The 14090-nt window shown below is 36.2% G+C and overlaps 1 protein-coding gene across 6 annotated transcripts in view; it reads right to left on the bottom strand.

The window, feature by feature from the left end:
- The window catches only part of SBF2 (SET binding factor 2), a 459568-nt gene that overhangs the window by 243272 nt on the left and 202206 nt on the right, over positions 1–14090 (bottom strand). For all 6 annotated transcript variants that reach the window (XR_003434541.1, XM_027115413.1, XM_027115415.1 and 3 more), the window contains exon 3: positions 10646–10783. Coding sequence is in view for 5 of the 6 variants with exons in the window: in XM_027115413.1 (XP_026971214.1) it covers positions 10646–10783 (138 nt within the window). In the remaining variant the exon portion in view is untranslated. The remainder of the gene's footprint in view (positions 1–10645; positions 10784–14090) is intronic.

Raw genomic sequence — 14090 nt, 5'->3', positions numbered from 1 at the left:
GAACTTATATAGGAGCCAGAACTCTTATAACTTATTTACATTTTCAGAATCTTAAAAAACTCATATGAAGCAGACACTTTCTGTAAGGTGACTGTAAATACTAAATAAATTACAATGTTTTGGTCCAGTTAAAATGGCAAATAGGAAAATATCTGAGCTAAAAAGAAAAATAATTTTGAAACATTGATTCCAAATATACAAGAACCCTAATCTTGTTTTTTGTTTTTGTTTTGTTTTGTTTTGTTTTGTTTTTTTGCGGTACGCGGGCCTCTCACTGTTGTGGCCTCTCCCGTTGTGGAGCACAGGCTCCAGACGCGCAGGCTCAGCGGCCATGGCTCACGGGCCTAGCCGCTCCGTGGCATGTGGGATCTTCCGGACCGGGGCACAAACCCGTGTCCCCTGCATTGGCAGGCGGACTCTCAACCACTGCACCACCAGGGAAGCCCCTAATCTTGGTTTTTAATATTATTCCATACTCAAATGAGCCAGGGCTCCTTGGAGAATTGGCTGATTTCAAGGCTGAGGAAGGGAAGGAAAAAGATGATCCTGGATCAGCTTGTTATGCAAGAAAGTTTAAAAATGCTAAAAAAAAAACCCTGATGGGGCTTGTCAAGAGAACACAGGAACCACTCTGAAGGGTTGCCCACTGGTCAAATCTTGGACAATCTGTGCATTAAAACAGTAAAAACCATTAATTATATACTACTGAAGAAAAAGAAACTGGAATACATGAATCTATAACTCACATAGATAGACAAGACAGAAAACGTAAAATGTCAACTGCTGACTGGTAAAGGTACAGGTAGAGAGTGTGCATAGTTGGAAAATAATCATTTTGCAACCATCATAATAAAAATTGGCACAGGCAAGAATCATCACTAAATGCTGAATCTGGCAGGGGGGATAATTAATGAGTAGTAGAGTATTTGCATAGTCTTAAAGTATCTTATCAGTCATGGCTTATTAGTTGCAAGCAAAGAAAAAAAAATAGCAACTATACAATGGAGATAATCTGACAATCACCAGACTAGGTACTCAAAAAGAACAGCATCAGTAAGGCAGGTGGGTAGCAGACAGACATTGTGTACTTCCAGATGTGTGCCCTTAGTAGGACATACACTTAGTATTCCAAATGTTGGTAGTAATCCAATTACTGATGTATAACCTGAATCTGAAGTGAGAGACATCAGAAAAACAAAAACTATTAAGCATTCTATTTAAAAGGGGCATTGGGACCTGCATTATTTGAAAATGTCAAAGGCTGAGCAACTATTCCAGATGAAGACAGACAAAAGATAATTAAATGCAATACAGAATTTTAAATTACATCCTGTACTGGAAGACCAAAAGGGGGGGCGGAGCATAAAGAGCATTAGGTCAAATGACAAAATTGAATGGATGGTAGATGAAATAAAGGTATAATATTGATATTGATTTTCTGATATTGATAACCATACTATGTTTACATAAGAAAATACTTATTCCTATGAAACATACACTGAAGACTTTAGGGCAAAGGGAAATGATGCACACAAATTTGTCTCAAATTGTTCTGAAAAAACTTTCTGTGTGTGTGTGTGTGTGTGTGTGTGTGTGTGTGTGTAAGGAGAAAGAGGGAGTAAGGGAAGGAGAGGGGTCTATTAAAGAGAATTAATATCTATGATAATAAAGAAATGGGACAAAATATTTTAAATGGGCAAACATAGGTAAAGGGTATATAGATGTTTGCAATATTCTTGTAACTTTTCTGTAAGTTTGAAATTATTTCCAAATGAAAAGTTTGAAAAATATCCAAGAATTCCTAGAACCGCTCCAAAAATGCCTGCTATAATGTCATCCTGTATTGATTTCTGTTAAGTTTAATTGGGCTTCCTAGAATCTCTTTACACCTGCTAAACTGTCTTTTTTTAATCAGGTTTATAGAGGTATAATTGACAACATTTTAAGATATTTAGAGTGGTGATATGACATATGGATACACTGTTAAAGGTATCCTCCATCCAGTTATTTAATACATCCATCACCTTAGATACTTTTTGTGTGTGTGGGGGGGGAGATGAAAACATTTAAGATCTACACTCTTAGTAAATTTCAATCATACAATACAGTGCTATCAACTGTAGTCATCATGTTTTACTAGAGATCCTCAGACCTTACTAATCTTATGGCTGAAACTCTGTATTCTTTTACCAACCTCTCCCTATTTCTTGAAAGCTTCAGCCCCTGGTGACCACCATTCCACTCTCTATTTCTCTTGAGTTTAACCTTTTTTGTTGTTAAGATTCTACATATAAATGATACCATACAGTATTTGTCACCCTCTGACTTATTTCACTTAGCATAACCATCCATGTTGTTATAAACAGTAGGATTTCCTTCTTTCTTATGACTGAATGTTCCATTGTGTGTATGAAATATATATCTGTTGTGCATATGTATTATGCATGTATATAAAACATCCTTATCCATTCAACTATTGATGGACACTTAACTTGTTGCCATATCTTGGCTATTGTGAATAATGCTGCAATGAACATGGGAGTGCAAATAACTCTTCGATACCCTGTTTTCATTTCCTTTGGATACATACCCAGAAGTGGGATTACTGGATAAGGCAGTTCTATTTTTAATTTTTTTAAGAACCTCCATACCATTTTCCATAGTGGTTGCACCAATTCACATTTCCACCAACAGTTCACAAGGGTTCCCTTCTACCTACAGCCTTGACTACACTTGTTACCTCTTATCTTTTTGAAAACTGCCATTCTAACAGGTATGAGGTGATATCTCATTACGGTGCTGATTTCCATTTCCCTGATGATTAGTGATGTTGAGCATCTTTTTATGTACCTGTTGTATGACTTCTTCGGGAAAATGTCTATTCAAGTCCTTTCCCATTTAAAAATTGGATGGTTTGGTTTTTTGCTATTGAGTTGCATGAGTTCTTTATATATTTTGGATATTAACCTCTTAACAGATATGTGGTTTGCAAATATTTTCTCCCATTCAGCAGGTTGCTTTTTGATTTTGTTGATAGTTTCCTTTGCTGTGCAGAAGGCTTTTAGTTTCATGCAGTCCCACTTATTTTTGCCGAAAGTCATTGGCAAGACCTTTGTTAAGGAGCTCACCCCTTAAGTTTTCTTTTAGAACTTACTCAGTTTCAGGCCTTACATTCAAATCTTTAATCCATTTTGAATTTATTGTTGTGTATGGCATAAGATAGGGATCCTGGTTTTTTGTTTGTTTTTGCATATAGCTGTCCAATTTTCCAAACACCATTTATCAAATTGACTATCTTTTTGCCACTGTATATCCTTGGCTCCTTTGTTGCAAATTAATTGACTATATACACATGGGTTTATTTCTGGGCTCTGTATTCTGTTTTATTCATCTACATGTCTGTTGTTATGCCAATACCATACGGTTTGATTAATAAAATTTTGTAATACACTTTGATATTAGGAAGTGTGACTCCACCTTTAACCTCCTTTCTCAAGAATACTTTGGCTATTCAGAGTATTTTGTGGTTCCATATGAATTTTAGGATTCTTTATTTCTGTGAAATATGCCACTGAACTTTCAATAGGGACTGCACCATATCTGTAAATTTCTTAGAGCTGTATGGACATTTCAACATTATTATGTCTTCCAATCCATTAGCATGGGGTATCTTTCCGTTTATATGTGTCTTCTTCAATTTATTTCATTAATGTCTTACAGTTTTCAGGATACAGATCTTTTACCTCCTTGGTAAAGTTATACCCAGGTATTTATTCTTTTTCATGCAATTATAAATAGGACTATATTCTTAATTTCTCTTCCTGATGATTTGTTGTTAGTGTATAGGAACTCAATTGATTTTTGTTTATCAATTTTGTATCCTGCGACTTTACAGAATTCCTTTGTTAGTGCTAACAGTTTTTTTGTAGTCTTTAGGATTTTTTATATGTAATATCATGTCATCAACAAATAGAGACAGTTTTATTTCTTCCTTTCTGATTTGAATGGCTTATATTTCTTTTTCTTGACAAATTCTTTTAGCCAGGACATCCAATACTATGTTGAATAACAGTAGCAAGAGTGGGCATTCTTGACTAGTACTGGATCTTAGAGGAAAAACTTTCAGCTTTTCACCACTGAGTATGATGTTAGCTGTGGACTTGTCATAAAGGGCTTTTATGATGCTTAAGTATGTTCACTCTATACGCAGTTTGTTGAGAGTTTTATCATGAATGGATGTTGAATTTTGACAGATTTCTTTGCATCAATTAAGAAGATCATATGAATTTCATCCTTTTATTTTGTTAATGTGGTGGATCACATTCATTGATCTGCATATGTTGAACCCTGCATCCAGGAATAAATCCCACTTGATCATGGTGTATGATCCTCTTAATGTATTGCTGAATTTGGTTTGCCTTTATTTTGTTGAGAATTTTTGCATCTATGTTCATCAGGGCCTGTAGTTTCCTTTTCTTGTAGTGCCCATGTCTGTCTTTGGTATCAGTGTAATGCTGGCCTTGTAAAATGAGTTTGAAGGTGTTTCCTCCTCTTCTCTTTTTTTGGTGGGGGAAGAATTTGAGAAGGATTGTTATTAATTCTTCTTTAAATGTGTAGCAGAATTTACAAGTAAAGCCATCTGGTCCTCGATTTTTCCTTGGTAGGATGTTTTTGATTACCAATTTAATATCTTTACTACTATTGTTCTGTTCATATTTTATATTTTTTCATAATTCAGACTTGGTAGGTTGTATGTTAGTAGGAATTTATTCATTTCTTCTAGGTTGTCCAATTTGTTGGTGTGTGTTTTTTCATAGTAGTCTTATGAGTCTTTGTATTTTTGTGGTATCAAATCTAACATTTCCTCTTTCATTTCTAATTTTATTTGAGTCCTTTCCCTTTTTATCCTGCTGAGTATAGCTAAGGGTTTGTCGATTTACCTTTCCAAAAAAAAAAACAACTCTTTGTTTCACTGGTTTTTTTTCTATTGTCTTTTTACTCTGTTTCATTTATTTCCACTCTGATATTTGTTATTTCCTTCATTCTATTAATTTTGGGCTTAGTTTGTTCTTCTTCTAGCTCCTTCAGGTATAAACTTAAGTTGCTTATTTGAGATTTTACTCTTTTCTTAATGTAGGTGTTAACTGCTATAAATTTCCCCCTTATATCTGCTTTTGCTTTAGCCAATAAATTCTGGTATGCTGTATTTGCATTTTCATTTGTCTTAAGGTATTTTTTTTATTCCTTTTAGTTTATTCTTTGACCCATTCAATAGAATGTTGTTTAACCTCCACATATTTGTAAATTTTCCAGTTCTCTTCTTGTAATTGATTTCTAGTACTATACTTTTGTGGCTGGAAAAGAAGCTTGATATGATTTCAATCTTCTTAAATTTATTGACTTGTTTTGTGGCCTAACACATTACCTATCCTGAAGAATGTCCCACATGTGCTTGAGAAGTATGTTTATTCAGCTGCTGTTGCATGGAAGATTCTATATACGTCTGTTAGGTCCACCTGGTCTCACATACTGTTTAAATCCAGTTTTCTGTATTGATTTTCTGTCCGGATGATCTATCCATTGTTAAATGTGGGGTCCTTAAGTCTTCTACTATTATTGTATTGCTATCAATTTTTACCTTCAGATTTGCTTTATATGTTTAGGTGCTCTGATAATAGATGCATAAATATTTACAAGTGTTATACTCTCTTGATGAGTTGACTACTTTATCATTATACAATGACTATCCTTGTCTCTTATTACAGTTTTTAGTTTAAAGTCATTTTGTCTTATATTAAGTATAGCTACCCTAGCTTTCTTTTGATTTCCATTTGCGTGAAGTATCTTTTTCTACCCTTCATTTTCAGTCAATGTGTGTCCTTAAAGCTGAAGTGAGTTTTGTTCTAGGTCTTTTTGTTTTTTTTAATCTATTCAGACACTCTACATCTTTGGATTGGAAAATTTAGTCATTTTACATTTAAATTAATTATGTATTTACTACTGTCAATTTGTTGTTTCCTTGCTGTTTCAAATTCTTTATCTTTATTTTAGTATATATTTACCATTACAAGTGAGATTTATACTTTCATATGTTTTCCTGTTACTAATTAGCACCTTTTCATTTCAGCTTAAAGAAGTCCCTTTAACATTTCCTGTAAAGCCAGTCCAGTGGTGATTAGCTTCTTTAGCTTTTGCTTGTCTGCAAAACTCTTTCTTCTCTTCTTCGACTCTGAAGGACAACTTGCCAGGTGGAATATTCTTTTTTTTTATGGTACGCGGGCCTCTCACTGTTGTGGCCTCTCCCGTTGCGGAGCACAGGCTCCGGATGCACAGGCTCAGTGGCCATGGCTCACGGGCCCAGCTGCTCCGCACCATGTGGGATCTTCCCAGACCAGGGTACGAACCCGTGTCCCCTGCATTGGCAGGCGGACTCTCAACCACTGCGCCACCAGGGAAGCCCCAGGTGGAATATTCTTAATGGACACTTTTTTTTCTCTCAGCACTCTGAATAAATCTTGCCACTCTTCTCTGGCCTGCAAAGCTTCTGCTGAAAATTCTGATCATCGTCTTATCAGGGTTCCCTTTTATGAACCAGTTATTTTTCTCTTGCTGTTTTAAGATTCTCTCTTTGTCTTTAACTTTTGACACTTTAATTATAATGTGTCTTGGTGTTGGTCTCTTTGGGATCATCTTATTTGGAACTCTCTGGGCTTCCTGGATCTGAATATCTGTTTCTTTCCCCAGGTTAGGAAAGTTTTCAGCCATTATTTCTTCTTGTAAGTTTTCTGCCCCTTTCTCTTTCTCTTCTCCTCCTGGGACCCCTACCATGCGAATGCTGGTTTGCTTGATGTTATCTCATAAGTCCCTTAAGCTATCTTTATTCTTTTCCATTTTTTTCATTTTTCTGTTTTAATTAGATGATTTCCACTGTCCTGTCCTCATGTAAACTGATCCTCTCTCCTGTGTCATGTAGCGCGCTATTGAACCCCTCTATTGTATTCTTCAGTTCACTTATTATACTCTTCAGCTCTGTGACTTCTATTTGGTACTTTCTTACACTTTCTATTTCTTTGTTGAAATTCTTACTTTGCTCATCCATTCTTCTCCTGAGCTCAGCATCTTTATGACCATTATTTTAAACTCTTTATCAGGTAAATCACTTATCTCCACTTCATTAAGGTCTTTCTCTGAGGTTTTACCTTGTTCTTTCATTTAGAACATATTCCTATTTCTTCATTTTCCTTGACTCTCTGTGTTGGTTTCTATGCATTATTTAAAACATCTACCTCTCCTAGTCCTGAAGGAGTGGCCTCTTGTAGGAGATGAACCTTATTATTCAAACCTGCCCTAGCTCTTGGTTGTCTCTCAAATCTTTATGATGGTCCAAGCAGCCTACTTTATTCTTAGTGCTCACCATAGTTGAGGGTATACCAATACCTGATAGTGTTCCAAAGGGAAGGATCAGAGTCAGCACCTAGATTCAGGTGGATTGGAAGCCAGACCTTCAGGTAGCAGCTTTTAATGTATGCAAATATGTATCCTTCAGTGGAGACTGGGAGATGGGTGTTACTGTCTGCTCCCTCTGTGCTGAGCCTTGGGGGATAGCCAGTTAAGAACTTCGTTTGCTACAATCCTGTGGGACCTGGGAGCTCAAGTCCTGTTGGCCACAGAGTCAAAGGTTTAAAAGGGTGTGTCCCTTGGGAAGCAGCTGCAAAATCTGGGGTGCCAGACATGTGCACAAGCTCTTTCCAAGAAGAAACCAGTGAGCGGGAGCAGGCTAGAGAGGGAACAGAGATGGCACCTGCCAGATCCCTGGTCTCCAAAGAGAATCAAAATTAGCTCCTAGATGTGTGCTAAGTTAGAAACCTGACCCTCAGGCAGTAGCTTTTAAAGTATGCAAACACGTGGCTTCCCTGGTGGCGCAGTGGTTGAGAGTCCACCTGCCGATGCAGGGGACACGGGTTCGTGCCCCGATCCGGGAAGATCCCACATGCCGCGGAGCGGCTGGCCCTGTGAGCCATGGCTGCTGAGCCTGCGCGTCCGGAGCCTGTGCTCCGCAACGGGAGAGGCCACAACAGTGAGAGGCCCGCGTACAGTAAAAAAAAAAAAAAAAAAAGTAGGCAAACAGGATTTTTTCAGGCAGACTGAGAGATGGGTGTTTCTCCCTGCTTCCTCTGTGCTGAGCCACAGCAAATCCTTGAAAACCCATTAAGAACTCTTTGCTTGTTATAGTCCGGTGGGTCTCATGAATAAAAGCCCCATTGTTTTTCAGAGCTAGGTGTTTTTGGGTCCTTACCTCAAGTGGAAGTCTAAAAAGATGGGGGCTAGATGCAGGGTCCAAACCCTTCGCACCTCAGGGGAGGAGCTGGAAGTTGTAAGTTGCTTCTCAATTGCACGTCTCTCTGCCAGGGGACATTTATGGTGAGACTGCATCTCAGCCTTTTCTACTCACTTCAGTGTGGGTATGTTCTCGTTTGCCTGCTATATAGGAATTGCTCAGCTAGTTTCTGGATTTCTTTCAGGAGAAATTTCTCCATGTGTAGCTGTGGATTCAGTGTGTCCACAGGAGTGAGTTCAGAAGCTTCCTATGTCACCATCTTGGACTGGAACCCCCTACATTGTCTTAATGTATTACTTTTCTGTGAGTTTATTTGGGGGGTAAGGGGTTGGTAATGATGGAGAGAAGAAAAAGAACCCAAATAATCACAGTTTCATTAGATAATTCTAGGGAGTTGTAAAGAGGTACCCTCAAGAATATGGAAATAAAAGAAAATACTGCCTTCTCAGCACTGACTTATGTTCAAAAGATCAACAGAGAAATGAAAGGTCACCTGAAAAAGATAGCAAGGCTCTCAACAAGAGAACATTCTTATTTAGACTGAATTGACCAAAATGGGAATTCGATTGGCTATTTGTTGGCAACATCCACCCGAACACTAATCAGGACAGAAATGACTAGAATCATAGACATCTAAGTTCTCTGTCTGAATTGACAACATAAGCCCTAATTTCAAAAACAGTTGGCCCCGAACAATGCAGGGTTTAGGGGCGCCGACCCCACTGTGCAGTCGAAAATCCACATATTAACTTTACGGTTGGCCCTCTGCATCCACGTATTCAACCAACTATGGATCATGCAGTACTGTAGTATATAGTTACTGAAAAAGATCTGTGTATAAGTGGACCCGTGCAGTTCAAGCCCATGTTGTTCAAGGGTCAACTGTATAAACAATGGGCTGTGTTAATCTGGCAGGTGTTAAATATTTGACATCAAATATTCCTTAGTTTGATTCCACAATCAAAATGCTTCTGATTTTGATACGGCTTCCCAGAAAGATCTGACAACAAGGAGAAAATGTGCTGATAATATAGATAATGTATATTTTGTTCTATATAACCTTTTAACTTATCACTGTAAATTAAAAAGCTAGCATGCTGGTTTTAATACATCAGTCTAATGAACTTGGATAATGTGAGTCTGTACCATGAGAGGTGGTTTGTCTCCTCTTGTACTGAAAAATGAAATTTCTGCATCCAGAAAATTCAGATCTTGGCATTTAATTAAAATAACAAAAATAACAAATGCTCCTTTGTGAGGTCATTTCAGAAAGCAAGCCAATCCTTTTCCCTGGTGGTGATACTCATTCATCTGTATGTAGCAGAAAGCATAGCAGATGATAATGCAATTGGCTCACTCAACATCCTGCAAACTGTTTTATAGTTTCCTTCTCATACTATAGGGCCTTGAAAGCAAAACAAACAAACAAATAACAACAACAACAAAGTTTTTCTGATTCCTTTGGGGGGGGATCTGCATGCAATCTGACACAAGGAAACAACCCATATGACACTTAAAGCAGAAGTCACCAATGTGTGACAGTGGCTACACATGGGAGAACGGATTTTTTTAGTGTGATTATTGTGAAGGCTGTATTGTCTGGTACCCAACATCATAGTAATAAAAGGTTGAAAAAGCATGAACAGCCCCAAGCTAGGCAGTTCCTAGTAAACAGAACTGGTTCCCTGCTCACCCCTTACCCATGAAATTACATAAACTACCCAATACTTTCTCATAAATCCTTTTCTGAATAAATTAGAGACAGTAGATCCAGTTGTTTGAAACTGAGAGAACCCCAGCTAATTCTCTGAAAGACCCAGTATTTTTAATTTCTATAGTTCTAGCCTATTAATGTCAGTCCCATCATTTTGATACTACCACCACTAATAATAATGAGTTAACAGTTACTTCAGCACTTAAAAAATAATATCAAGCATTGTGATAAGTGATTTATAAACATTCTGATTAAATGCTCTATATGCTGTGAAAGACACCTCAGGAGAAAGACTGAAAGGGAAAAACCACAGGTTCATCATGAGAGGACACAAATCTTCTTAATAAACCAATTTGCAGAGATGCTATTCTTAGAAGTATGCAGATTATGAACAATATTTTAAAGAAGAACAATTAAACCTGGACAATAACTTTAACTTCTTGCTCTCTTCTTCAACAATATAGTACCTCAGTCATTTTAAAGTAGCTCATAGAACTCAAACTTGCTATTCTAACAAAAACAAATATGGCATAATAAAAAGATTCCTAAATGGTGTCTCTTTGGCTATAATTTGGCTAGAAAAGTTGCTGTACCTGAAGATTGATCTCTGCCTCATAAAAGGTTAGGCATGAGCAGTAATGTCGATCTGAGTCAATATCTGTCAGGACCACCACAAAAAACGTTGGCTGCTTCCTCTCTCTGGACAGCTGCCACCCTCCAGGCTGACAAAACTAAAGGAGATAGAAAAAAAAAAATTGTCACATCTTAAAAGTATAAGGTAAATTTATTAGTTATAAATCCCTGAGAAATGTCTCCCCATTTAAAAAAATTCCAGATGTGATATGTTACTTCAGCCAATATTTTTCAAAAATCACTTGCAGATTCATGATGTAGAATACTTTCACTAATATGCATATGCATTTTATGAAGACAGCCTAGATTTTCCACAGACGCCACTCATTCTGAGACCAGGGTTGGCACATGTAGGAACAGAGCACTAAGATGAAAACTTTTCACCATTAGAACAAATCATGAAATAAGTTGAAGATAAAGTGCTCAGTACCTACCATGGACAGAAAACAGAATTATTTTAAAATATCGTCATTAATCTAAGACTCTTCAATTCAGTACAATGAAAAAGACATCTTGTTCATCAAGACAGACCACATTCTGGGCTATAAAATACACTTTAATGTATTTAGAAGAACAGAAATCATATAATGCATGTCCCAGACCACAATAAAATTAAACTAAAAATCAATTACAGAAAGATAGCTGGAAAATCCCCAAATACTCAGAGATTAAACAACACACTTCTAAGTAATACATGGATCAAAGACAAAAATCTCAAAAGAAATTTTCAAATATTTTTAATTAAATGAAAATGAAAATACAGCTTAACATTTGTAGGATTCAGCAAAAGCAGTGCTTAGAGGGAATTTTATAGCCCTGAATTCATAGAGAAGAAGAAAAATCTAAAATCAGTCATCTAAGTTCTATCTTAGGAAACTAGAAACAAGAAGAGCAAATTAAATCCAAAGTAAACAGAAGGAAAGAAATAATAAAGTTAGAGCAGAAATCAGTGAAATCTATTACAGGAAATCAATAGAGAAAAGCAACAAAACCTAAAGCTAGTTCTGAAAAAAACATTAAAATCAACAAGTCTCTAGCCAGACAAAATAAAAATAAAAAAGAAGATACAAATTACTAATATCAGAAATGAAAGACAGGACATCACTATAGATCCTGTGGACATTAAAAAGATAATAAAGGAATACTATGCATAACTCTGTGCCCACAAATTTGATAATCTAGATGAAATGAACCAATTTCTTGAAAGATATAATCTGATAAGACACACAAGAAGTAGACAATCTGAATAGGCCTATATCTATTAAAGAAAATGAATCAATAATTAATAATCTTCCAAAATAGAAAGTATCATGCCACAATGGGTGCATGGTGAATTCTACCAAACACTGAAGGATGAAACTAAAACATTCTCTACAATCTCTTCCAGAAGACTGAAGCCAAAGAAATACTTCCTGACTTATTCCATAAAGCCAGCATTACCCCAATGCCAAAACCAGAAAAAGAAATTACAGTAAAACTATACATCAATATCTCTCATGAATGCAGATGCAAAAATCCTCAACAAAATATCTGCAAATTGAATGTAGCAATGTATGAAAAGAATTACAAACCATGACCAAATAAGATTCATTTTGGGTATGCAGGGCTGGTTCAACATTGAAAGTCAATTAATCACATCAAGAAGCTAAACAAGAAAAAGTACATGATCATATCAATAGATACAGAAAAGGCATTTGAGAAAATCTAACACCCATTCATGATAAAAACTCTCAGCAAACTAAGCATAGAGGGGAAGTTCCTTGACATGACAGAGAACATTCACCAAAAACCTACAGATAACATCATACTTAATCATAAGAAACTAGAAGCTTTCTAGCTACGATTAGGAACAAGGCAAGGATGTCACCTATTACCACACCTTTTCTAAATTGCACTGAAAGTCCTAGTTAATTCAATTAGCCAAAACAAGGAAATAAAAGGTTTACAGATTAGGAAGGAAGATGTGTAACTGTCTTTGTTCCCAAATGACATGACTGTCTATGTAGAAAACCTGAAAGTAATAAACAATTCCAGCAAGTTTCCAGGATACAAAGTTAATATACAAAAGCCAACTGCTTTCCTATATACACCAACAATCAACTGTTACTTGAAATTAAAAACACAATACCATCTTCATACATTAGCACCCCCAAAAATGAAATACTTAGGTATAAATCTAATAAATTATGTACAAGATCTATATAAGAAAAATCACAAAACTCTGATGAGAAATCAAAGAACTAAGTAGAGAGAAAGAGAGAGCAATTCCAATGTTCATCAATAGGAAGACTCAATATTGTCAAGTTTCAATTCTTCCCAGTGTGATCTACAGATTCAATGCAATCCCAAACAAAATTCCAGCAAGTTATTTTATGGATGTTGATAAACTAATGTTAAAGTTTATATGGAGAGGTAAAAGACCCCGAACAGCCAACTCAATATTGAAGGAAAACAAAGTTGTAAGAATGACACTATCTGACTTCAAGACTTATTATAAAGCTACAGTAATCAAGACAGTGTGGTACCGGTCAACGAAAAGACAAATAGATCAATTAAGCAGAATGGTAAGCCCAGAAACAGACCACACAAGTATAATCAACTGAACTTTGACAACAGAGCAAAAGCAATACAATGGAGAAAAAATAGTCTTTTCAACAAATGGTACTAGACCAACTAGATATTCATATACAAGAAAATGAATCTAGACACAGACCTTACACTCTTCACAAACATTAACTCAAAGTGGACCATACACCTGAATGTAAAACACAAAACTATAAAACTTCTAGAAGATGACAAAGGAGAAAACCTAGGTGATCTTTGTTTTGGCAATGACTTTTTCGATACAACACCAAAATCATGAACCAGGAAAGGAATAATTGATAAGCTAGACTTCATTAAAATTTAAAACTTCTGCTCTGTGAAAGACACTGTCAAGAAAATGAGAAGACAAGCTAAGGACTGGGAGAAAATATTTGCAAAACACATATCTGATAATGTACTGTCATCTAAAACATACAAAGAGTTTTTAAAACTCAACAATAAGAAAGTGAACAACCCAATTAAAAAGGGGGCAAAAGATCTGAATAGATACCTCTCCAAAAAAGATATAAAGGTGGCAAATAAGCAAATGAAAAGATGTTCAATATCATATTTCATAAAGGAAGCAAATTAAAACAACAAGATACCATTACATATCTATTAGAATGGCCAAAATACAAAACAATGACAATGCCAAATGCTGGCAAGAATGTAGAGCAACAGGAATTCTTATTTATCACTGGTAGGAATGCAAAATGGTACAGCCACTTTGGAACACAGTGCACCAGTTTCTTACAAAAGTAAACATACTCTTACCATACAATTCAGCTATTTACCCAAAGGAGTTGAAAACATATGTTCACA

The sequence above is a fragment of the Aethalodelphis obliquidens genome, unplaced genomic scaffold (assembly GCF_003676395.1).
Source record: "Aethalodelphis obliquidens isolate GAN/ISIS:26980383/991018 unplaced genomic scaffold, ASM367639v1 scaffold14, whole genome shotgun sequence".
Classification (NCBI taxonomy): Eukaryota; Metazoa; Chordata; class Mammalia; order Artiodactyla; family Delphinidae; genus Aethalodelphis; species Aethalodelphis obliquidens.
The sequence above is the reverse complement of the archived record's forward strand: the minus strand, read 5'-3'. Positions and strand labels throughout refer to the sequence as shown.